This window comes from Anomalospiza imberbis, chromosome 16 (genome assembly GCF_031753505.1).
Source record: "Anomalospiza imberbis isolate Cuckoo-Finch-1a 21T00152 chromosome 16, ASM3175350v1, whole genome shotgun sequence".
Lineage (NCBI taxonomy): Eukaryota > Metazoa > Chordata > Aves > Passeriformes > Viduidae > Anomalospiza > Anomalospiza imberbis.
The window spans coordinates 9,672,375-9,698,969 of record NC_089696.1 but is presented as its reverse complement, the minus strand read 5'-3'; the positions used below and the strand labels follow the sequence as shown (position 1 = coordinate 9,698,969).

Here is a 26,595-nt window from a genome sequence, read left to right as displayed (position 1 = left end):
CCGCCCGCTCCCGCCCCGAGCCGAGGCACCGCCCGCGAGGCGGCCCCGGCGCGGCCCGGCCGGATGTGAGCGCGGCGCCGCTTCCTGCGCCCGCGGTCCGCCCTCTCCCTCCCCGCCTTGGGTGGTGCCGCTGCCTCGTCCCTGCTCCAGGCTCAGGGCGGAGGCGGCCGCCGCTCCCTGCTCCGCTCAGCAGCAGCCCCGATGCAGGCCATCAAGTGTGTGGTGGTGGGCGACGGGTAAGTCCGAGGGACCCTCGGCCGGGCCCGGCCTGAGCCGTTCCGCCGGCCCGGGGGGTGTCGGGCCGCGGGGCGGGAGCGGCGCCCGGGCCCCGCCGCGGGGTGTGGGCGATCCCGGCGCGGGGCGCGGGCGCGGCCCGGCCGTCCTGAGGGAGCAGGGCTGGTTGGGGCCGGGGCCGGGCCGTGGCGGGCAGGCGGCCGGGGGCGGGTGGGTGGCGGCCGCGGCTTCCTGCTGCTGCTGCTGCCGGGCGGGGAGGGAAGCGCGGGCACGGCGGGGCCGGGGAGCGGGATGTGCGGGGGTCGGCGGGCCGGGCGCGTCTGGGGGCCGAGCCCCGCATCGCCATGGGGCCGGTGCGCCGGGGCCGGGGCCGTGGCGGTGGCCGAGTGTTTCGCCTTGGTGCGGGCAGAAGCGGCCGCCGTGAATGAACAGGGTGTGCTGGGCTGTCCGGGCCGGCCGGGCCGCGTCCCTGCACTGCCACTGCTTGCTGGTGTTCTTTCTTCACCGAAGTAGTCGAAGTGTATTAAAAGAATTGCTGTGGTTTTAATTATATGAGAAAATTAATATTGGTTTGAAATACTTTTTTGTGAAAGTAACAAACTTACTACCTTTTAAGATCTTGATTTTTGACATCTTGCTTTTGCAGTAAAACTGAGTGAAATGGGCTGATCTCTATGCAGATCATAAATGCTTTTGGACAGAAACTGGTTTTTTGCTGCAGACATCTGGTCTTGTAAGGCTCCTGTCTAAAGGAGAATGATAGGCCCTTGAAATACAAATAGTTAATAATATACTTGTCTGTAAAGAGCTGTAACACCTACAGTATCTTAATATGGTGGGGAAACAAGTTGGGGATGCTTTTTAGAATTGAGTTAACTCGTAAGTTTAGCAATTGGATTTCAGTGTGAAGAGTGCTGGAATTGAGAAAAGAGTTTACTATTCTGCTCTGCTCAGAGGGATTCTCTCTCTTCCTGGATGTCAGAGCTCAGGGGAGCATCACAGTCCAGCTGGAAAACAAGACTTGTCTTATGCAGTTTGAGTTGTTGTTTTTTTTTTTTTCCTTTTGGAGAAACAAAAATCCTAGTGTAGTCTGAGCATAATTGGTATCACAGCAAACGTCTGTAGATTACAGAGAAGAGTAGCTAAATGGACTTGGTACAGTGGTCTGTAATTTCACGTGGTGCCTTTATTTTTGAAGCTATTTGTGGGGGGGTGTTGTTGATTTGTTTTTAACGATGTAGAACCCCTGAAATGGCAGCAAAGTATGGCTGAAAAATAAACATTGCAGTGTGCCAAATTTGTTTTGAATTGCTATGTACAATTTGGAGCCATATGAACTTGGAAGTGGTATCTCAGTAAGTCATTGTCATAGTAGTGTAATTCTTTGATGCCAGATAGGATAACGGTGGACTGCTCTTTTGCTTATATTGAATTTAAACCCAACAAAATTGCTTTTCTACTATAGATATATCTACTATATATTTTTTTTTAATTCATCTGAACTCTGTATTTACAATGCTGTAAATAAAAGTGATGCATCGTGTTTGGGTGGGGAAGAGATTCAGTCTACTTCCTCCTCTAGAAGTGAGAACTCAGCACAAACCAGCTGTATAATGTTCAGTAATTGATTCAGCAGAACAGTTCTTTGCATCATTTGCTTTGTAAACCATCCTTCTTTCTAGCATTTTTGTTGTTCTCTGTTTTGGAAATGTAGGTGGTGTAGTTCAACCTGACTTTTGTACATATGTGTGAACAAAATACAGGACTTAATTTATTTTCCTTCCTGTGTAGTTAGAGACAAATCTTTCTGAAGGTTCTTTTCAGGTACTGTTGCTCATTTTTGGTAGCTTTGTATCATTCTGTGTTCACTGTTTTTAAAATATATTTAACTATTTGTCTGTCTTTGTGCTGTTGCTGCTTCAAGAGCTCCAGCATTGCAGGTATTCTAGGAAATGTCTTGTTTGGCTTAGATAAGGCCAAAGTTTTAGTGTTCCTGTGAAACAATGCAGGTTAAAGATTTGCTTATGTAATATAAAACTTGGGTATTGTTTTATGTATCCTCCACAAAGATCTGCTAGGAACAAAAATAAACAAAACTTTAGAAGTAGCTGTGGTTATTTTTCTAATTTTTTAATGAGTAGGCTGTTTCTCATATGTAACTCTTTTTTGTTCTTAGAGGTTTGACTAGTGTATGTTTGGACAACTAACTTGACTAGAAAAGTGTGGCATGTGTGCTAGTTTGGGCTATCGTATTTCCCCCTTGTTTTTTCTTTAATTTTGCTGTGAGGATTGTATGGGGGGAAATAAATGACAACTGTTGCTTTGAGCTGTCATGATAGAGAGTAGGAGGAATGTGCAGGACAGATGAGGAGCAGCCGCTGGAGTAACTGCAGGAGTTGCTGTTGATTGACACTTGAGAAAAAGCATTGGTGGAAGTTATTTTTAGCAGCTTTTTGTTTTCACTCCAAAAAGGCAGCTGTTAAGTGGTACAAAATCTCCAGTGATGTTGTGTAATGTGAGAGGTTCTGTGTTTGGAAGAAATTACCAATTACTTGATGCCACAGAAGTTGTCGCACTTCGTGCTCTTTTGTAAGCATTTTTTAATTGTGGAAATACTGTAAGAGCAGTAATGTAGGAGTCCTTCTTCGGAATTCTGCTTGATCTGAGGCCTTTGCTAAAGCTGTGCTTTTTTTGTTTGTATGCGTTTTGATGGCTCGGGGAGAAGGGCAGGGGTGTGGAGGGCAATTGGCTTCTTGCTGAGTGTAGTGCAGTGTTTGTGTGAGACGCTGAACACCTCAGATCCCTCCCGAGCCATCTGGAGAAAGTGCAGCGACTTGAAATTTGGTAACTTGTGTTACTGAGAAAGTTCTGTAAAAAGTAGTTGTTTTCTAAGTACTGAAGAGCATATTTGGGAGAGGGTGTGGCACAGTGAGTAATAGAGCTTATCTGAGAACCTTATGTAGCTAAACCTCCTATAGCAGCAGTGCTGAACTCTTGATCTGAGGGTGGTACTAGGGAAATCTCAGCTACTCTTTAATGTCTGAGCAAAGACTTGGGCTGTTGGGCATCACTTCTGCCAGAGGGGTAGGTCATGTGCATCAGAGAAGGAAAGCAATGGCACAAGCAAAGCCTTTTATGAAGGTTGCCACCTGTTTGCAGGTAAAACATGGCTCCAAGGAGCTCTGCTACAGTGGGGAAATTTCATTAAACTTGGCATAAATAAAGAGAAGATATGTTCTGTTCTTAGGAATTAATACATATGTGGTTATACATAAGTGGTAATACATTGAATCCTGGGTGCTACTCGGAATCAAAAAGGGACTCGGTGCTGTCTTTTGTTAAGGTAGTTTTTTTAAGCATTTAAAGCTGGATTTCTGTAGGCCATGTTTTTAATGACAGTCAAATGTTGCTAGTTTCATTTATGTAATAGTGGGTGGACAGAGCTGTGATTAAGTAGTTGCTAGAAATCTTATGACTAATCTTGGTGTTATTTTAGATTCTTAGTCTCAGCCTTTATGTATAAGGATTTAAACTTTGCCAAACGGTTGGAATTCTCTTCGGGGGAGTTGCTTTATTACAGAAATTAGTAGTCTAAAAAAGTTGATAAAGCACTTAGAGGATGTACTTTATAAAGGTAGGCATTAGTGTTTATTTTTAAGACTGGTGACCATAATGATCTGATTCATGTGGCAGTGAGCCAAAAGGCAAGGAAAGCAGGAAACCTGGATGGAGTATGTCTGAAATGGGGTTGTTGAACGTGTTTTTTCTTGTTTAAATTACTCTGGGCTGATTGGTGCTGCAGAAACACACTACAGGCACTTCTGAACTTGGAATGAAATATCTCACCACCTTTCTGTGCTGTTTTGATTAGCCAGAGCAGACTCGGGAGTTTCAGTGCGAGGTGGGCAAAGGAGCCTGGATGCACAGAATAGTTCTCAATCCACTGCTGAAAATGTTGAGTTCAACATTAATTTGTTGGAAGCTCAAATTACCTGTAATGACCTTCCTGGGAGCTGAAGTGTCAGCCCAGACAGGTTCCAGAGGCGTGAGAATGTGTTGTCTCTGTGCCTCAAGAGATTTCCCAAAGCATTTGGCTGTTGCTCCACTCGGGATCCTGAAGGTTTTCCCACCTGTCCTTTGTGAGCTGGCCCAGCACAGCCGGCTGTATGGTGTTGTGAGAGCAGCTCAGCAGCACATCCAAACTGATCTAACTCATCAGCAGGCAGCTAAAATAGCAACTTGTCCTTATGGGGGAGGAATAACTTTCCTTTACTCCTTGTTCTGGCTTGTTAGAGTGTTAGTTCAGGAGCTAAGATGGGATCTCCTCTTTGACAGCTGTTAAACAGGTATCTGTGTGGTGAACTGCTCCTTGATTTTTTTCCCACATAACTTTTTTTTAAGGGTAAATTCATCTACTTTTGAGCACAAGTATATCGCAGACCATTTACAACAAGGGAATGTTCAGAGATTGTACTTAATGAGAACAGAATTAAATGCCTCCTTTCATGATGCTATTAGAGCTTGGTAAAGAGAGTGTATGCTGAAAGGAGAAAGCCCTTAGACTGTGTGAGGAGCTGGTGTCTTAGAAGCAGGTGAGAAAACCAGGGTGGAAAACTGCATGGAATGATCAGAGTTACAGCAGATAGGGTGTTATGGCAGGTATTAACTAAGAAACGTAAAGCGAATTTCAGTTAAAAATGGGTGTGTGGGACAAAATCCCAAATCATTTTGCATGCTGAAGTGTCTCTTCCATAGCTGAGGCGTTTCAGGTGATGTCAGAAGCTGCTATCAAATACCTTCTTGGGCTAATGCAGTGAGGAGCTGCTGAAAGTTGAATGGAGAGACTTTAGTTAAAGGTTGAGCCATGACTTATTGGATGTGACAAAGCTCAAATTCACTTGTGAAAGATTTAGTTCAGGAGGCTCATGAGTCAAACCTCATACTAATGCCAGGATTACGTGTAGGTGCAGCAAGGTTTCAAAGTTACTGCTGACTGGCTTTGAGCAAATCGCTGTGGTGATAAAACATCTGCAAGACAATGCAGTTTTCCGTGCCCAGGAGCTGGAAGGGGGATCATCGGGCTGGGAGGCTGGCTGGCAGCATCGCCTTGGAGGAACATCTCTCACACGGTCAAAGGGCTGTGCACTGCAAGTGGGAAGCCTACAAGGGAACCAGTCTGCAGTGTCACACTCTTTGCAGACTCTATTTTAAAAAGGAACTAAGGCCCTATTTCAAGTTTTCCAACACTTAATTGAAACTGTAACAAAAATTGAATGCTGTGGTTAATCAAATGTTTGACTCCAGATAAGATGTGGGGAGGAGAGTAGAGGGAAGGAGTTGGCTGCCAGAGTTTTGAAGGAATCCTGGAACAGAGCCTTGTCCTGCCCTCATGTGAGACTCTTGTGAATTAGATCAGTAGGAAGAGGTTTGCTGTTCCAAGTTTTCCAGTCCTGGAATGTACTTTATCTATAAATCAGTTAATGAAATGTTTGAGTAGTGGGTGAACGCATGTGGGGAGTCACTTTATAATAGCAGTAAATACCATGAGAGTTATCATTTGTATTCCTTCCTTAAATACTCAAAAGTAATGATGTGTTGAGAAATTATACTTTTCAAGCTTTCTTTAACTTCACTTATACAAGTATACAATTTTCTGGAAAAGATAAGAGTTTTGGAGTTGTGTAAGGGTATCTGGAAATACTTCTCAGATTTTTTAATTTCAGAGAGTTGGAAGAAGGCCATCTTTCTGAGTATTCAGTCAGGTGACTAGGAGATATTAGTAGTCTAATTAATACATGTGGGTTTGTTGGGGGGTTGTGACTAAAAATTAACAAAATTTGGTAATTTATCACTTTACAAAATGGATATTTATACTAGATGTGTTTTCATTGCCAGTAATTTTAAAACTGCAGTCAGCTGTTTTCCTGCACAGTAGTGACTGGAGATGTTCAGTTGTCCTTAGGTGTCTGGATGTAATTAGTCTTCTTCCCCCTACAAGGAATATTATTTCTTGTTATTCAAGATGAATGTGTTTTACATGTGAACTTTCTTTCTTTGCAGTGCTGTAGGTAAAACATGCCTACTCATCAGTTACACAACCAATGCATTTCCTGGAGAGTATATACCCACGGTGTAAGTACTTGTAAGATCCAAAGAACTCATTTCTGTCAGCTTCTCAGTGCCTGCTGCCATTCCAGATTCCTTAACTGAATTGTTTAATTTGGCTGCAAGCACCCCTCAGGTGTGTATGAGGAACACTTTGAGGTTTTACTGTAGCACAGTCACCAGTGCTTGCTGTTGGTCCCTCAGTTTTGGCTCTCTGTGCCCTCTGGGCCTGGCTGATGAGGGACTAACATTTGCTAACATTTTACCAGATGTTGTTCTCTTCCAAAATAGTGTGTTTCTGTCTCTAATGTCATTCATAATAAGCAGTTCTAAGGCTGAGCAGCTTGTAAAACATTATATCATAGTCAGAAATAGTTGTCTTACATGGCTGGTGATTTTTTGTTTATTTGTTCCTTCCACTTTTTGTGCTACTGCCAATCCAGTGCTAAGCCAGCCACAGCTTTTTGGCTCCTCAGGCGAGACTGTGGAGACTCATTTATTCTGGTGCTTCCCTTTTTCTTTCACATAAGGATTTGTCAGTATCAGTATTAGTGCAGTTCTCTTTTCCAGGGCCTGTTGGGTGTGTTTTATACATGTACAGCTTCTTTGCCCTTTTCAGATGTCTCTGTATTTCATCTGGCTATGCTGCTCTCTGAGTATTGATGAGTTTTTTCAGACAACAAAATACATTCTAATAGGGTTTAAAGATTACTTTTGTTACCTGTCCAAGGCCTTGTTGCCTTAGTTACGGCTGCTTCCTCTTTTTTTTTGGTCTTTAATTCGAGTTTTTGCATTACAGTGTCTTGTGTTCTCAGTGAACTTAAAACCTTTGCACCCACAGCAGTGGTGAGATAAAAACGATGCTTCCACTGGCCCCTGGTTATGAACTTTGATATTTCATTGGAGGGGGTTTTGATTAGCAGGACTAATTAGCTTTTTCTCACCTACTGTTGTCATTAAGGATTTCTTGGTTGTTGTTCCTGTATCTTCTGTTCTAAATCTCACACCATGAGACAGATTAACTTGCTGAATGTCCCACTAAGACTGGAAAGTTCTTGCTAAGTACATCACCTGCTTTCCTGTACTGGCTGGGATTAACACTTCCTTTGGAAGAGCCATGACAGATCACTTCTGCTCAGACTGGACCAAGTCTGTTGTGTATAATTTTTTATTCCGTTACCCAATATCACGCTTGTTATTTAAAGAATGACTTTACTGTCTCCGGGGAGCCGACGGATGCAATGAAAATGTTCCCTTCCCCAGTTTTCCCAGTTTTTCCCTCTGTGAGGGAAAAATCTTTGGGTGCCTTATTTTACTGCAAGCTAATGCAGCTAACTCTCTCTTTATTTTTAGTTTTGACAACTACTCTGCCAATGTAATGGTTGATGGAAAACCGGTCAACCTGGGTTTGTGGGACACAGCAGGTCAAGAGGACTATGACAGACTACGCCCGCTCTCCTACCCGCAAACAGTAAGAGCTGCAGGGTGAAACAGTCTCTACAGCCTTGGCTAACAGAAAGCATTTTTGTTTTCCAACATAAGGTCAACATTGTTACACCTGGAGTTGTATTTATTAGAAACAGTCACCCTCTTTCATTTCTTGTGCTGTAGCTGTGATTTATAATCTCTGGGGTGTGTGCAGTTGTTAAAAAGTTAAAATTTGCATGCCCTGTGTATTTGTGTGTACTTGCTGGGTTTTGTGTAGTTGCAGCCTCAGAATTGTCTAGAATGTTTGATTTAAAATTAAAAAAACCCTGAAACTAACTCAAAAATTCTTGGTGAATAGTCCCATCAGCTAGTCCATTGATTTTAAGGTTAGCATGCCTGCCAAAGGCAGGGTTTGTTTTTGGTTTTAGGCATGTTTGGCTGCAACCTGACACTGTCACTGCTAAGCACTTGATATTGTTTAGTCTGTGTGAAGATGTTCTACGTGTGAAAGAGGCAGCACTGAATGAAGAGATTATTGGTATTGACAAGAGGCTGTGGTGTCCCAGCTTTCCAATGTACTTGAGCCCGTGGTTATTTATTGCTTGCTGTAGTTTGTTCTGTGCCATCGATACAAATGTGCTTCTGTCTTCCCTGTGTGCAACTGGTTAAGTCCTGCCTGCATCCTGCATCTTTCCATGTTCAAGGAGAACACTGAAGTGATCTGCTTTCTTCTTTCCAGTGTGACTTCAGCTACAGTTAATCTTTGTAAAGGTGGTTTTGTAATCTGTTTAGAGCAGTGGCTTGTACCTGATGGAGCTGTGCTATAAGTAAAGAAAGGGTAATTTGCAGGGTTTTCTGTTGGCACTGATTACTCTTGCTATTGACTGTCAAATATATGTTAATGCTAGTAATGTAAAATGCAAAATTGTTTCACTCTACAGCATAACTGCTCTATGGAATAATGTGAATCTTATTTAAGGAGCTCTGGTGCTATTTTCAGTAATCTTTCCTTAATTCACTGCTCACTAACTTACAGTCATTAGGCTTCCCCATCAGTTATGATACACAAGATTGATATGAATTTGCCAGTTGTGGGCAACTATAGTTGAAATGTCAGAAATACCTATCTATTTTAGAAGGAGAGACAATGGAAAGCTGGTTTTCTCTAATACTTAGATATTTATAGGGAACTTAAAACTTCGGTTTTGCTTAACATCATAAAAATATTTTCAAAAAAGTAGAAGAAGGTATGTTGAAAGATCTTTAGTAGGGACAGAATGCACATATATGTCTTCAGCCTGCTAAAGTAACTGTGGCTTTCTGGTAGACTGCAAAATAATTCTTTGTTTAAGTATCTTAGGGACAAAGTGTTGTCTGTGCAAGGATGTATAACTGTTCAGTACATTTATATTTGGAGTACTTTCAGTTATTTGGATGGGTTTTTTGCAGCAGAAAATGAAATGGGGTTGTAAGTCTTGAAGTTCTTGTGAAGAAGTCTTCAGATTTCAGACTAGTGCAGTTTCAAAGATTCATCACCCCCACAAAACTAAGAAAAAGCACCAAGGAAGAGAACAGTGCTGCTGAAGAAACCTGACTTTTTTTAGGATCTGTCTTCAGCCTCACTTTTCCTTCAATGTGCTGTTTAAAACTCAGCCCTTGCATGTTCTCGTGGCCCTCCTTTCTCTGTTTGTGCACCTGAAGGATGTTTTGGGCAAGGTGAAAGCACCAGGTGTTGGTTATTTGGGCAGTGTGTGCTGAGATCAGCTACCCAGCAGTTAACAGCTGGTAACTTCACAGTGAGGCATTAGTTTGCATCTTTTTCTCCTTATTCATATTTTTATTTTATTCCTTAAAATGTACAAGAACTTAATATCTTCTCCTTAACATATTTGGAATCTACTACTATTTCCAAATATTTGGGGAAGAAGAAAGTTGGGACAGAAAAGGTGGTCATGTCTGTTTCCTCGGGAGACCAAACCAAAGAAAAATTGTTACTTGGGTGCTTTTCAGGAGAGGTTTGATCTTGCAGGTTTCCCCTGACAGCGCAGAACTGGTTTCTGGGGAAGGCTGGTGTCTGCTCTGGGTGCAGCTGGTTGTGCTGAATTACAGGGCAGCGTCTCTCTTAAGAAGAAAATCCTCCTTGAGAATATCTGTGAGCCGAAATTGCTGACTGAAAACATTTTCCCTTAAACCCATTTGAGGAGTAACTTTATCTCCTACTGTTACTAGGTTGGAGGAACCAATGGTAAGAATATATCTTCCAGTCTGACAGATCAACCTATTGCCGTATGTAAAACTTTAAATAAACTCCAGTTCCAAGTTCTGTCATCTTGTCTTGCCTATGATAGTGATAAATTGGCCCCTATTTTTTGAACAAATACTTCCCTTGGAACTATCAAATTGCTAGATCTGAGAACTCTGTTACCAAATTTGTATGAGTTGCTAAGATTAAATATTTTCTTGAAAACAAATAGTTTTTCCTACTAGTGTGCAAGACACCTGAGATCTTCCAGTAATTCCTTGTGGTTACACCAAATCTTTTAATCTCTGGACCTAGTGGAGGAGAGAATCTCCTCAAGTGCAGCCCTTGAGTTCCCACAAACCAGCAGAATTGGAAAACAGAAGTAGTGGCCATAGTATCACATTATTTGATGTTGTTTCTTTCTTCTTCTGGGACGCTGCTACGGAAACTTGTTGGGGTGATGCATGAACAACTGGGTTGCAAGTGCTTAGCAGTGAGATGTCAGCTGCTGACCTAACAAAATGCCTTGAAATGCAGCACAATCAACTAACACTCTGCAATGCCTGATTCCGTAGCACGTTTGGTACTGGAATAAGTATGGATGCGGAAGTAGGTTGGGGAGAGTTGGGCTTGTTTGGGAGACACCTACCAACTTCTGGGTCATAGAGCAAGGTTGCATCAACACAGACGGAGGAAATGAGTGTTGGGGTTATTCTGAATGCCTGTAGACCTGGAGCGTGTCATCTGGGAAACCTGAATTCTATCCTGTGGTTACTATCAACACGTGCTCTGAAATGTTTTTATCTGCTCTTACTTAGACTCTTTTGCCTTCAGTTGAAAAGCAAGAGGTGCAAAATCCCTAAAAATACCCTTTTTTTTTCTTTCTCATTATTTAGAAAGGAAAGGGAGGAGCTTTGAGATTTTTAATGCCATTTTAAATCCTAATTTGGTTATAGAGAAATTCTAAATCTTTTTTTTTACTGGCATTCAGTAGGAGTGAAGTTCTATAAGAAGTTCAACAATCTACTTCTGATTTGAGTATGGAAGCAATAATTGTAGAAATTCTTGTGTGATTTTTTTTTTTAATTTCATACAATTGAAATTGGCCTTTGCAATTTAAGACTACATTAGAGTTGTGTATTAATAGTTAACTGTTTGCAGCATCCTATGCTGATGAGGTCAGTCAGGAAAATACATTTAGAGGAGAAAACCCTTGAAAGGCAGTGGTGTTAGTGTCCTAGTTGCTGGCTACTGCAACAGTTGATTATAAATTTGACTGCAATCTATGTGTTATTTTTCCCTCTTTTCTCTCTGGCTGCTTGTAGCTGCCTGGGAATGGATTTCCCACTGGGAAAGCTGCCTCTGATTATCACGTGCAAATGTATTGCTGACCTTGCCTTTTGCAAGTGTGGTAGAGCTGGCAGTGGCATGGAGATAACTGATGATACTGGCCTGTTCATGACACTCTACAGGGGCTTCTCTGTTGGGCTGACCTCTGTCAACTTCAACTTGTTTTCTAGGATGTCTTCTTAATCTGCTTTTCCCTCGTGAGCCCAGCTTCCTTTGAAAATGTCCGTGCTAAGGTAAGGATGAGCTGGTACTGTTTTATTTCTGAATGTTCATCGTACTGTTCACTTCACAGCAGAGCTTGGAAAATATTAGGTGCTTTTTTTTAGTTGTTTTTCCCACAGGCCCCATGAAATGCAGTTTGGAAAAGCAGAAATCCATTTGCCTAACTTGTGAGTCATGGAAGTTCAGGGCACATGACACACTTAAATACAAATTGTTCCTTGATGCATTGATAACAGTAATTTATGTGTTCAGCCAGCAAGGTGCTGAGATCACAAACAGGAGCTTTCCTTTTAGTACAGTTTGAAAAAAAAAAGAGTTTTAAAATAAATGCATGTGAAAAATTGGGTTTTATAGCACTTGCTCCTTGCATCAGCCACCCTTCTGCACATGCTCTGTGACTGTGGAGCATTCCATGTCCTCAGACAGCTCAGCTGCACCAGGAGGTGTCTCCATGGGCAAGGAGGGGTCAGGGTATTTCTGGTGTGTGAGGAAAATACAGCCCTTAACGAGCTACATTTTTAAAGTATATGGAATCATTTACAGTGATGTGCCCTTTTCTCATCCTGCCCTGATGGGATCTGGGTGCTCCCTCTGCTCCGACTGACCGAAAGTGAAGGACTGGGAGCTTTCAGCCAGGATGTTCCAGGGCCTCCAGGGAACTCTGCCCCCACACAGGAGACACCATTTTTTATTTGTCTTTTTCAGTGGTATCCTGAGGTGCGGCACCACTGTCCCAACACCCCCATCATTCTCGTGGGCACCAAACTCGATCTCCGGGATGACAAGGACACGATTGAAAAGCTGAAGGAGAAGAAGCTGACTCCCATCACCTACCCACAGGGCCTTGCCATGGCAAAAGAGATCGGTATGGCAGCAGAGGGGTTGTTGGCTGGATCTGGGCTGTGTTTGTGGAAGACCTTGTACCTTAATTAAATGGAATGCCTGGCTCTTGTTGTGGAGCCAGCTGGGAGCAGTGCTGCTGGAGCTGCGCAGAGCTGCTCTGTAACTGTGTCTCTGCTTCCCCCAGGTGCAGTGAAATATCTCGAATGCTCAGCACTTACGCAGCGAGGCCTCAAGACAGTGTTTGATGAAGCCATCCGAGCAGTGCTGTGCCCCCCTCCTGTAAAGAAGAGGAAGAGAAAATGTCTGCTGCTGTAAACATCACCCTCCCCCAGCCCATCAACTCTGTGCTTTGCTCAAACAATGGAGCATTCACATGCCAATTTTTTTCTTTATAAATTAGTTCTCTTCCATCAGTTCTTGAACCAATTGACAATTTCATGTTTTCATTTGTTTAAAGTATGACCCTTACCTTGCATCCTTCTAAGAGCAAACTCCTGAAAAGACACACCTATGTAAAGCCTTATTTTTAAAATCCTCTTCTTGCTCAATTAAATGTTGCCAAACTATCTGCTGAACTAAGTCGCATTGTTGTGCTACAAACACTAAGCACTAAACTGTTTTTTAAAGATTCTTCTTGAAAATGACTCTAATTTCTGGTAGGAAATGCGAAATCTCTTTCTAGTTTTTCACAGTAAGTAACAGTACCGGGGAATTAGCAGAACATTGCGCTCTAATGTGTTTTATTCTGAACTGTTTTCCCAGCACGGCCGTTGCCTCAAGGTGCATCCAGCACCCATCTCTGGCAATGACTGACACGCCTGAGTCACAGTGTAAATGCTTTACCATTGGTAAGGGCTTGGTTGCAATCTAGTTCTTGCTGCTGTGATTGGAAAATTAGCTGTTCTTACTGAAGTGTATCTAGTCATTTTGACAGCGTTGTATTGTGATGAATAAATGGAATATTGGGTTGGAGCAGGAGATAGTGCCAGACAGTATTTTGACACTGTACAGCTGACTTACACTACACTGCCAGAGTAGCTCAGCAACCATTTTCCCAGAGGTGCAGTAGTGGAGGGAGGTTGGTGTTCATGGGTAAATTCCTTTGAATTTCAAGTAGGGCATTCATGCAGGTACAATTCTGAATCAGTCATTCCCACTTTTATGTAGTAAGTGCTTTTCTTGTAGAATCTCTTCTCATTGAGCAATATAACTTGTATTTTAAAACCTTCTGATGGATAGAAGTTTGCTTTTTTTTTTTCTTTCTTTTTTTAGAGTAGAATGTTCAAGCATATCCTCATTTTCCTGTTATTTCTGACCCAGTAAGTTATGCTTTCTGAGCTTTTAGTCGATTAACTAGGTGTAAAAATCATGTGAAGCAGCTTTACACATTTTAGTAATTTTTATATTTTAAACCTCTGTAACTGACAAACCTTTCAACCATCACTATTTGCAAGTTTCCCCCACTGTAACATGACTAATGCAGCCAAGTGTTCTTTCTGTCACTCCATGTGCAGCATCGATTGCGTAACGGTAACTTGGGTCTGTGAGGTTCTGTAATTAGTGCTCATGTTCTGTACCTTCCAAACTGGCAGGAATAGGATGTTGAACTACACCCTTTCAACCACTAAAGCAAAATTTAAAAATAAAAGTTGCAAAATTGTGAAGTTTTTACATTGATCTTTTGCTAATGCAATTGGCAGTATGTTTTGCATGTATGACTTAATAAATCCTTGAATCGTAAGTGTGGTAATGTTTGAGTTTCTGAGCAAGTGTCTCATTCCTGTGCCACTGAGCACACATTCTTGTTCCGTGCCAGCAGCCCTCGGTGCACGTGTCTCCTCAGGGCCAGTGTGCAAAGCCCAGGCTGGCAGTGGTCCCCTGAGAACCCAAACTAAACAGAGCCCTTGGCAACAGCTCTGCAGAGGCCTTGCCCTCTCAGTGCAGTTGTTAGAGCTCCTGCTGCTGCTTGTGCAGCGGCTTAAAGCTGCTGGCAGCGGGGGGCAGCTTCTCTGTTCCACTCCCCTCTATGCAAACAGAAATGCTTTTCCTCTGAACCAGTCACAGTTTGTGCTTAAATGCCCCAGATTCCAGGCTTTTATTTAAAGCCCTGCCCTGAGTGTTGCCTCCCCTCCTCCAGAGGGGCTGCACCCAGGGCTGGTGCCCTGGGACCCCAGAAGCCCTGGAAGCAGCACAGGCCCTACTGCTGCTGCCTGGCCTCGTTGTTCCGACAGCCAGCACTGGGACCTGTCATTGCACCGGAGCCAAGGTTTTAGTCTGCTTTTAATTTTGTCTCCATATCGAGTATCACAGCAGGAACATCCATACAGTTAATTGTCAACCACATCATATTTTACTTACAGCAATTTCTTTTAAATAAATGCTGCTGAGCCTTAAAAAGGAAAAAAGAATTACACACTACAAACAAGGAATCCACTTTTTAAAAATCATTACAACTGGTTACACATTCTTGGCAGAATCAGAGTGGTGCTCAGTAGCTGGAACTAGAGCAAGTGACCAACATGATGCCAGGGCCTGAATGATATGAATGATATTTTTTTTCCTTCTCATCAAGTAGTTTTAGTTTAAAATCAATAAAAGCAGTGATTTAGTTCAACACATACAAAAGACAGATTAAAGAATATTGCACATGTATATCCAAGCAGCATTTAACCACAACAAGCCCTCCCTTGCAAGCCTGGGATCCCAGCACAATCTGTAAGAAAAAATAGTGCAATCACTGAGCCTGGCCCAGCCCCGCCTGGGCCGGGCTCACTCACCCTGCAGCCCTGAGCTGCAGCCCCTCGGCTCTGCCAGCCCAGGCAGCCAGGAAGGGACGTGGGAGCTGAAGTGGAGTTGCAGGTGGTGGATGAGGCCTGGCAAGGCTCTGCTCTGACACGTGGCCACGTCCTTCTCACACACATTCACTTTGGTCAAGCGTTCAGCTGCTGCACCAGTGCACACAGGCTCGGCTGGAGCTTCTCATCCTGATCCGTTCTGGAAAAGCCCAGCCTTCAGCACAGAGACACAATCTGTGCTTTCACCAGCACAACATTCCCCGAGGTCGCTGCAGAGGCAAGGGCACTAAGACCCTTGTTCATTTTATGCAATGTGAGAAAAGTACTGAAATCCACTTAAGCGTGAAAGTGGAATGTGTCCTGAATACCTGAAACCTGCAGAAAAGCCGCCCAGGTCGTCCTGGAGCTGTGGTTATACTGCACTGGGGTTGTAGTCTCGTGTTTGACAAGACAGACATGATGCATGTTCCTGAGACAAACTGTTCAGAGCTTTGAGCACAACATCTGGCATATGGTCTGTGATCATCTTGGGACTTATTAAAATGCTGCTGAAGACGGTTTCGTTTGACCATCTCGCCGTGTATTTAATATCTGAAGAACACAACCTAGGGAAAAAACACACCACAAATACAATGGCTCAGGTTGCTTTGTCTAAAAAAACCCAACATCAACAAAAAAATACACAAAAAAAGCCCTGAACACAACACTGCCTCAACAAAGCCACAATCCTCACTCTTCCAGCAGTTTCAGCTTTCTGGTGTCTTTGTCTCAGCTTCCTGCATCCACAGAAAAGCAGCAAGTAACAGGAAAATCTACAGACCATGTGGGCACAAACTGGGTCCTGGGGCAGCACTACAGGCAGTCCTGCACCTCTTTCTAATCACCAGCATTCATGGGACTGCTCAGTAACGAGTATTTTGTTACCACTGCACCTCTACCAGGACACACTGCAGATCTGCAGTCTCACTGCCACCTGGCAAAGCTGAACTTGCCATGTTTGTGTTTAAAATCCTCACTTCGCAACTGCAATAAACGGGCAGAATCAGGCATAAAGAGAACAGTGTCCAGGGCTTGAAGTGAAACAGACAGAAGTCGGGAGACACAGAATAGAAACTGAAAACTGGGTAACGTGCAATAACCAAAACTGGGTAATGTGCAATAACCAAAACTGGGTACTGGAGATGCACAGAGCTGGAAACACGTACATTGAAAGGGACAAGGAGCTGTAAGCAGACTTCAGGGAGACAGGAGAGTGGTATTCATCATTGCACTTACCTCCTAGAGCTGCATTCTTCAACAACGTGGATAATCTTTCCAGGCAGATAGAGATGAGGATACTGAGGGGGTGAATTCAAGTGTGGCTCCTCCTCAAGGGCGCTGTACGAAGGCGACCGATGAACCATTAAACTCTCCTCGGCCAGGAGGGGCTGGGTCAGGGCATCCTGGTTCCTTCCATCCAGCTCTGTTGGGAAGTCATCAGGATCTCCTCCAAATACCTCGTACCAACACCCCCGCAGCAAGATCTGGTACTGAAATCAGAGAGAACAGTCCAACTGAAGTTTGGCATCCCTTCAAGTAACTTATTCTTGTTGTGTGCTTGCACACACTTAATCTGAAAATAAAATTAAAAGATTAAAAATTACTTTATGCACATGCTCCCCAAATTTTGCTTGATAATGATCTCCTTCCTGAATTTTCCCCACAGTAACATTATTTTAACAGTATGGATCCTTAGACTCCAGTAATACTACAGAAAACATTACCATCTTTACCAGCTGAATTACTCTATGTGGATTCTTGCTCTGCAGGTTTAGCTTTTCGTGCACCTGTAACTTCTACCTGTCCATTATCTTATTCTGTATTTACGACGTCACACAGACCCTCTGCTCATCGCCAGGACTATATGGAAATCTTGTGGGCATGGCAGATTCAAATTCAGATGTTCAAAATGGCAGTTCTGAATCTTTAAGCCACACCTCTGTACCTGCAGTACCATCCTGCCTGGCACCACCTGATCCAGCACATTCAAAACTGTTTCCCGCTAACAGTAAAAAGAGGTAAAGAATTAACACTGTAACAGAGAAATATTTGCTTTCCAAATGAATTCTGACAGTAATATATAAGTAAAATCAATAATTTGCTTACCTCCTGGTACTAGTTATTACATTATTAAAGTAAGTAATCTTACTATCTTTTCCTAATTTTAGCTATTTGGGGTTTTTCCCCCATTTTTTTTTTTAATGGTTTCCTTTTATCAGCAAAACTAGCAAACAGATAATTTCAGGCCTTTGATGTTGTAAACCTGTATACTGGGAGTCCTACTGAATCCTAATCTCCACAGTTTTACAGGATAGGAGACTAATACAAATGTCACTGAATTAAATGCAAACAACTTTGTTCTGAAACACAACTGTAACTCTCAGCTTTAAGATCAAAAATACACACATCAGCAGTCACTGCATTAAATCTGGGGCTTAACCTGGGTAACAATTCCACAATTTTAACCAGGAACTGCATTTGGTTACCTTGGGCCTGTTGCAGTTTGCCACAATTCTCACTATTCTTCTCTTTAAATCCTCCATGTTGGGCATACTTAACCTGTTTAAACACACAGAACAAAATAAAGCAAAGCCTCCTATGGTCTACTATCAAACACATCTCCAAATATCAATTTTAAAGTATTTTCATCTCACCTTGCAACAAGGTCTTTTCCAACAATGACTGAAACAATGAAGTGCTTAGTGTAATCTGCAAGTGATTTGCTTAAAAAAAAAGGAAAAAAAAGAAAAAAGCAGTTTAGATAAACAAAGGAAATACTTTAGTTTTAGGATGATCATAATAATTCAGTAAAAATACAAGCATGTGGCAGCAGCATTTGCAGTCAGTGTCTCTGTGGGCGTTCAGACCTTCTTGCTGAAGGTGACAGAGTAACTCGGTGCTGACTCTAAGGGTGTGTGCATGTCCAACAGGCCAAGGCAGACAAGTCAGGTGAGTATTTTCCAGGAACAGTTATTTTAAATTCTAGTTGTACGGCCTGACAGAATACCCCAGGTGTGTTTCATTCTGGAATACTCTGCCACAAACTCGACTGTAACTCCAGATGGAGCAAATCAATTTGAGTGGAGAACATACAAACTCTTCCCAGAGTCAGCCCACAGCTACCAGCTAACACACCTGGCAGCTGCCTTGAACTTTTACAGCTTAGACACAGAACCAAGCAGCAGCAGCCTCTCACCTTAAGAGCCCTCCTGGAGGAGAGAAGGCGTAACACCTCAGTGTGGGGAAGGAGTTCCGGAGCATGATGGCCAAGATAGATGCTGTCCCACCACCCAAACTGTGACCAACTATCACAAGTTTATATTCCTGCAGACAGAAAGACAAACTTAGATGGACACAGAAAAAGCTGTGGGTAATTTTACTGATAAATCAAATTATTTGGAAGATAACTTACTGGGGCAATTGTGAAAGCCTGGTTTAAAATTCCATCATTTATTAGTTTTCGATAGATGTAATTTGCAGCTTGAGTTATTCCCTACAAGAGAGCAGTTCAGGTTAGAAGGGCGTCTCTAATCAGAGGTGTGATACATGTATAGTTTAAATACAACACCAGCACAGAACAACTTCTTTTTGCAAAGCTGGTCTTCTCTTTGACATCCTCGTGACAGAGGTCTGGTTATAACCAAGAGGTCTGTATGTATCGTATGTATGGGTTAAGAAGGTTTTGGGATGTTTTATAAGGATATTAAGTCTGACAAGAGGATTAAAAACTCTACCTTGCAGTGCCAGAGGCAGTATTTAATGCACCAAACACTGAAATAATTTGTGCAATCCATCTGACAAGGAGAACATTCTTGTGTTTAACTAAGGATCCCGGGTGTTTATAGCTTGCTACTGCTGAGCTGATCTACAAAGAGCCACAGGCTGCACACACCTTATGCACAAAGCCATTCTCCAGAACCTCCTCCAGTGTCAGGTCTTCGCAGTCTGCTGACAGGTCAGTGAGAATGTCCTGTGAACAAAGCCTTGGTCAGAGCTCCCTGCAGCGCTGTGTGGCTCGCGGGGTGTGCTCTGCTGCTCACCCCTGTGACAGGGACATCACCAGCTGGCTGCCAGGCGTGTGAGCAGCACAACACATCCCACCACACACCACCAACCCCAGCAAACACACAGCAACCACAGCTCCAAGCCTGGCAACTATTTCCAACTACAGACACCCCACTCACAGTGACCTGGAATTACCCCTGCCTGTCCTCCACTCTCTCTTCCAGTAGCACAGGGAGTATCACCCACCCAAGGGTGGGGGGCTTACAGCTTAAACCTGGGAGACTCGTACCTGTGAGTGAGTTATTTTAACATGTGCCAGCATAACACAATTTCCTCTAGGTACTGACAGCTCACTCATTTCTATAAAGCTCATTATTGATACCAGATGGATGATACCTCAAAAGACAAGGTTCCTCTCACGGCGACCACAATAGCTTCTTTTTTGTGATCCAAAGCAACAAAAAACGGAATCTCATAGATCTGGAGGAGAAAAATGTAATCAGTAAAGACACCAACATTTTGTAAGGGCAAGCACTTACAAGGGCAAGCTCTTACTGAGCTCCATACTGTACTATGGAAAGAAGCTGAAATGGTCTCTTATTTGGTTAGTCTAAGTGCCTTTTTTCAATGCTGAGAGAGATTTATATCAATGGTTTTGTGGCTGTTCTGTTAGATTAGAAAAGAAATCCAAAATTAATGTTTTCATTTGGCTTTGCATCTAACACTTCATAAATGCTGAAGGCAAACTAGACCCTTCACTCCTGGCTTTCCCTGAATTAATCACAACAGCTTGCCCAATGCCTGGCCAGACTGTTTACCTTGTTATGAAAACTGATATGAATGAAGTCTCTGTACTGCAGTCCTGTTATTTTTAGGATGGATCCAAAGTGAAAGTTATGACGATCACTTCCCGTTATATCAGAATCTGTTGGTCTATTTCTGCAACTAACAAACACAGAGGAGAGAAGCTTTCATGTTCCAATTTGTTAGATTTCCTTTCAAAGAACCAAACTCAGTTAAATTTGCAGAGGGCCTTCTGCCAGGAATCAAAAGTGCTTTCTTTTTGCAATAGCACCAGTAAACATTCAGATGCAAGGTGTTACCTCTGCCTTGTTACAGAATCACTGGCAGAGCAAACAGTGCAGTAAGAAAAGAATTCTTAAGATTACAAGCCACTGAGAGAAAATACAAACAAGGAAAAGGAAATGCAAACAAAAATCTACACAGCAATCTGATCTCATGTTTTATCCACAGTATTATGTGATAATTGTTTTTCTTCAAGTGATTAATATTTCAGTAGATTATATGGATATTTCATATTAGTAATTACAAAAATCATTCTTCCAGTCACAAATACCAGTGGTCACATACAGTAATCCTATCTAGCAATATGCAAAATTACTTACTGACCATAAACATTGCTGAGTAAAGGGGTCAAAAGGAATAAAAAGGAGATTGGAGGGACAGGGAACTTCTGCTAATTTCTTAGGACAGAGAAAACTACTGATACACTTTTGTTTCTGCATGTAAATCTGTGTCCAAAAGGCACCTCTAAAAAGCCTCATTTTAAAACATGTTTCATTTAATTCAAATTCTTCCTCTGTCATTTTGCTAAATGATTTTTTTTTTATCTCGACCACAAACTTTTCCCATGGAAAAAAAGCCAATCTGAGGGTGGAAAAACACTGGAATTTTGTGTCTCTGAATTTCTGAAAGATAACTCCAGCAGACAAGCTCATGTACAGCCAAGAGTGATATAATTTAATGCAACAAAAATACCACTATTGTAACTATTTTACTTCTGCTAAGACGAGCTAAATAGAAGGAAGCTATGTGTTTTTAAGCTCTGAGGTCAAACCTACCAGTCACCATTGAGCTTACAGAGTGCAGTATATGGGTTGGTGTACACGTAGTAGGGCCAGCCATAGGCAGCTGCAGCAAACAGCATGTAGTGAGCAGCATTCTCCAGCTCAACATCCAAATCATCGGTCTGGAAACACACAGGGAAAGAAAAGGAAGCAGAGAAAGGGAGGAAGTTGTGTTAGGCAGCCTCAGAATAAAACTGAACACAGGCTAGTGAAAATCAAAGCATTATGAAATACACACTACCCAAAAGGAAAACCTCAAGGTCTAAGAGGAACTAAAAATAGCCACTTGTATTTCAGGAAAAAATCTGTGTTTATTTATGTATCTACACAGCTCAAGGATCTTGAAAACCTCTCACTGAATCAGTTTCTTCCAAAGCTGATATATTGATAAGCTCAATGCTGAACACAACATCCACTCCAAATATGCTACCTAAGGATGTCTAAGGGAAGGCAAAAGAGTCTGCAGCAGATCTCTGTGGTACAGACTTTTAAAGCACAACCCCATCACACTGGCTGGATTCCAAAGGAACTTGACAAGAGATGCACTGGTTAAAGTAAAACTACATACACCCATGAAAACACAGGCTAAAACGAGGGGACAAATTTACAAAGGCACTTTTCCACTGAAGACCAGCAAAAATCAGTTAGGACACTAACCCACCACCTGCAAGCATTTAAAAGATGCTATTTTTGCTTCTTACCTTGTCTGGGTATTTGCAGCAGACAAACAGCCCACAACACAGACTAGAAGATTACCTTCTCAGTTGTATGCAAACAGTACCAAATATTCATTCTCCCTCTGTTCCCTTTCTCTCCCAACTATTCATCAATGATCAAATGGTTCCTTTTTTTGCACTTAATTCCCCATTCAAAGTTCTACTCATGGAAAAGCAGAAAAATGTTTTCGACCACAAACTCATTGTTTTCACTGCATTTTTAATAACGTACATCGTTATGAATTTTATTTTAGTGTTTAATTTTAATAAAAGAATAAAACAAAACAAAACCCTCTCCAGAAAGAAGTGCATTTCAATTTGACCTGGCACCACTTCCCAGAACAATTACACCAGAGGTTGCACCAACCCTCTCTTACCACAAGAGATGATGGAGAATGACACAGGACTTCTTCAGGCTCTTTGGGGCAATTTTCCATTTTATCTTGTTCTTGATGAAGCAGAATCAAACCAGCTGCTATGTCACTTGGCACCAGATCAGTGTCCTGTAGAAAGACATGGAAGACTCTGTAAAACCATCCCACACCTCAATGCAAAACTCCAAACACTTGGAGCAAGGCTCTCCCTCTTACTGAGAAGTAGTTGCGGAAGAGCTCGGCGATGCTGGTGAAAGCCACGCGGTGGTCGTCGTCCTGCACGATGCAGCAGCACAGCAGCCTGATCCTCTTCTCCCACACCCTGGTGGCAGAGCTCTTCACGTTGTACAGCAGCTGCCCCGACTGGCTGCTCTCCAGGTTGCGGCTCACACCGTCGGGCAGGTAGAACGTCTTCTTCCCCCCAAGGGGGTCAAAGACAATGACAACTCCAATGATGGTGAAGATGATGATAATCCAGCTGCCAGACAGGAGGGAGTGGGTTAACAGACTGTGAAACCAGACACCTCTGACAAGTGTGCAAGAAATCCCAACTGCAGATATTGGCAGACCGAAACCAAAGCTGGGTATGGAATTCTGTATGGAGACCTCTTGCTGCTGTGCTGAGGCTACAGCTCTTTGGACTGTGCTTGCAAGACTTTGGGCACCAGAACAAGGCTGTTGGCTCAGTTCACACAGGGCACCAAACCTGGACCCACAGCCCAGTGCTTTGGAAGCAGAGCACAGAGGAGCAGCAGCTCCATTTTCACTACCAGCTAAGTGATCAGGTTACTACTCTCTTCACATTTATCCAGTTTTCTACACTCCCATTGCCCCGCTTACCCTCTCTGACCTTCACCTCCTTTCCTTCACTACAGGACATGCTTTCTCTCCCAGCGCAAGCTGCTTTTTTAGGGAAGGATACCAACTCATTTTCCTTTTCCCATACACTGTCAAGCTCAGATTTGTGGGGAGGCACCTTTACCTTGCAATAACTGTCCCAATGACGCCATTTATCACAGTCTTCTCACACTGCACGCTGTTGTCTGACACCCACACAGCTCCTACAACAGCCCAGATAAATTCAGGGAAATAGAGAAGCAGGCGAGTATAAAGTATTTTGGGAAGTGATTTTCTTGGGCCTGGATTAGAAATTGTTCCTGAAATTAGAAAGAGAATTTAAAACAAGAACTGTTCATGAATGCACCTCAAGTACGTAAAATCCTATCTGGAAAGATGAACTTCCTGGGCTTTACAGAAAGTAAGAAACTTAAGTGAAACCATCAAGTTCTTTCATACTAATGGAAAGCTATAACTGAAGCTAAGAAAAACATCAGTGGATTTATAGCTGTGATTCTTAGAATCTACTCTCCTAAAGCCCAAAACAACTCTAGCCATAGATAGTTTTGCACTGAACTTGAGGCAGCAGTGCTGTGCCCCACATAAGCCAGAACTGCATCCAGGAGCACTGGCTCACCTACAGTTCCTCATGACTCTTGGGGCCTGCTTTTATTATTCTATTTAGCTTTTAGCTGGTTAATATTTCATTTTTAGATCCTATTTTGCTGGACTACAATGAATTGTTTTTACTGGAGCTACTAAATAATAATAGAAGAACAAAAGTAGGACCATTACCAGGACAAATACCTCTCAGGATATTTTCTGTATTGTTAATTTACTAATAACCTCTTAGTTTCAGCACTCTAAGGCAGTAAAAAAGGGAGTAACTTTTGGCCAGCTCATCTCTTAAACCAGTCTGCTGATCCCAGGGTAATGGGTAGCAGGGTGTGCACGCTCAGGTGTAGACAAGACATTTGTAAAGGCTGCAGAACTAAAACAACTTTGGGAACTGTTCCAATTACAAAGCTGTAGTTCACATCCAGTGATAAAGCTGTTTCAACAGCCCATGATCCAGAGGTTGTTTTTTCCCATTCCCAGGCTGCAGCCTGTCCTGCAGCAGAGTGGATGCTTACACAGACACAATCAGATGGAACTGCGCTTCCTCTAAACAACTTTTCCTTTCTCATGCCACCCCCAGGGTGTGAGGGCTCCAGGCAGGTTCCCTGCTGGCATCACCAATCCTCAGGACAGCGCAAGGGCTGCTGCAAGACTGAGCACACCCAAACCCACACATTCCAGCCACGTTCAACACACCTCACCCCTGTTTTCCTGGAAATACAGCCTCGGAATTACTCAATTTCTTAGTTACAATGGCCTCAAAGCTGTACTTTCACACTGAACAAGGTTTTTTATCACTGCTGTTTACAATCACATCTCTCACCTCTGCAGCTTTGGTTAGAGCCTGGTACTAACAACCCCAAGGACATGGCTTTGACCCCTGTATAGCTCATTCACTTAACAGCTGGACTCAACGATGCTTGTGGGTCCCTTCCAACCCAGAATATCCTGTGAAACTGTGATATAAACATCACGGTCTGGCTGATCTTACTTCCCCTCCTCTGGAAACTCTAGGAAAACCAGTGGTCAGATTCAAGGCCAGGATTATCATCCACACCTTTGCTCTGTCACAGCTTCACTTCATGCACTCTTAAAATTGCTTAAATGGAAAGAAGTATAAAAACTTATTTACAGAAGCATAAATACTTATTTTCAGTGAGTCATGAGAACCAATATATTAGAACTGTGGAGTCCTATCTGTTACTCCAGAGACCACACACATATTTCAAATTAATCTTCTTAACATTACTTCAGTGATCAGGTGCCTCAGCAGAAAAAAGCTTTCCTAGCAATTTTAAGCCAAAATGAACCATTTCTACAAATAATTAGAAGTTGCATTGCGGTCCTTACTTCTGTTCAGCCATTCATTTCAAGTTGTGGGTCCTGCTCTATTTAACAGTAGTCATTGTCAGTTTTATTATGACATTTATACAATTCACTTCTCTGTGTGTTTTTCCCCAGGCAGCCCACTGCAGCTAAGGGACTTTCACAAGACATGACTAAACCTGCCTATGCAAGGCAGAACTAACAGGATACTTCAAATGATTCTGGATACACTTCCCTAAATTCCTGTCAGAGAGGTAGAGCAGTGTTACATCAGAGGTCACACCTAGAGAGTTTTCAGGATGCTCTGATGGCAATGAACCATTAGCTGAACTAAGCTGTTGTATCCATTCATTATGTTAGATTCCAGACTGACAAAGGCAATACTGTTAAAGCAAATATGTTAATGCTGTTTTAATGGAGTTCTGCAAGTCTGACTGCCATTAAAACACTTCAAGTTTTAGGTAGTTTTTATGTCAGCTCTGGATTAAAAACACACTGTTTATCTACATAAACACACTATCTATTACAATCCTACTAGATAAACACAAAGCATCGTCACTAACTATTTACCTTGCATACTGATGTATACAAGAGCAAATAATGCACATATTATGGAAGCCAGAAGAATGATGAGGCCGAGCAGGTAGCTGTGCAGCAATCCTCCCCCGGGACAGTTAAACTGCCCCTTGTGAACCGCGTAAAGGACAAGAATCCCAATCCACCTGCCGGGAAGGGAGACAACAACAGTTACAGCAGGAAGGGAGAAGTGCCTGCTGCCAAGTGATCACCGGATCGACGGCGGTCGTCTTAATGCAAGCACTGCACAAAGATTAACAGCAAGGGACCTGTTACGTAAGGAAGGTGTCGGGATGAAGCCACTGCACGAAGGCTCGGCAGGAATCACAATTCAGCCACAGGCTCCCTGCCGGGTCATCACTGCCTCCCTCGGATCCCCGAGCACCGCGGCTGGCGCTCACCGAGCAGTCGCCGTATCAGTTACGAAGCCCCGAGCGCTCCTCGCGGGTTAAGCCCCGCGGGCGAGGGCGGCCCGGAGCGCAGCGGCAGCGCGGGCACCGCACCCTGCGCTGTGCCGGAGACCGGCAGCGCCCGGGCCGCGGCACCGCTCGTCTCGCCGGGAAGCGGCCGGGCCGGCGGGCAGCGGCCCCGGGACGCGCCTTACCACACCAGCCTGACGAACAGCTCGAAGGCCCCCGGGAGCACGAAGTCGTCGCTGCCGATGGCCCAGCGCCGGCCGAACAGCACGAGTCCCGGCATCCTGCGGGTCCCGCCGCCGCCGCTCCCCTCACAGCTCCCGCCGCCCTCAGGCCTCACCGCCCGCCGGGGCGGGCACGACCTCACGGGGCCGTGACGTCACGCGCGCACGCCGCCCCGCGGACATCGCCCCGCCCCGCCCGGGCCGCGCTGCGCACGCGCCTCGCGGGAGCCCCGCCCCGTCCCGGGGCGCGTGCGCAGCGCGGCCCCGGGGGCGGGCCGGAGCCGTGACGTCAGTGCCCGTGACGTCACACCGCCCCGGAAGAGGGCTCCGCTAGGGCCGCTGGATGACGTCACAGAGCGAGGCGCGGGCAGGCAGCG

The 26,595-nt window shown here is 43.7% G+C and overlaps 2 protein-coding genes across 2 annotated transcripts; one reads left to right on the top strand and one right to left on the bottom strand.

Annotated features, from left to right (window-relative positions):
• Positions 1-70: 70 nt before the first annotated feature.
• Positions 71-14,165, top strand: RAC1 (Rac family small GTPase 1). Its single transcript, XM_068206971.1, has 6 exons — positions 71-236; positions 6,295-6,366; positions 7,693-7,810; positions 11,530-11,592; positions 12,287-12,446; positions 12,609-14,165. The coding sequence occupies exons 1-6, from the start codon at positions 202-204 to the stop codon at positions 12,737-12,739; spliced, it is 579 nt and encodes a 192-aa protein (XP_068063072.1). The 5' UTR covers positions 71-201; the 3' UTR covers positions 12,740-14,165.
• DAGLB (diacylglycerol lipase beta) lies at positions 13,599-26,388 on the bottom strand. Its single transcript, XM_068206970.1, has 15 exons — positions 26,183-26,388; positions 25,573-25,724; positions 23,204-23,378; positions 22,438-22,699; positions 22,225-22,350; positions 21,126-21,253; positions 20,082-20,208; positions 19,660-19,743; positions 19,151-19,228; positions 18,671-18,751; positions 18,455-18,582; positions 17,913-17,981; positions 17,745-17,817; positions 16,495-16,748; positions 13,599-15,824 (listed from the first exon to the last, which is right to left on the bottom strand). Exons 1-15 carry the CDS (start codon positions 26,275-26,277, stop codon positions 15,632-15,634), a joined length of 2,025 nt encoding a protein of 674 aa, XP_068063071.1. The 5' UTR covers positions 26,278-26,388; the 3' UTR covers positions 13,599-15,631.
• Between the last annotated feature and the right edge of the window lie 207 nt (positions 26,389-26,595).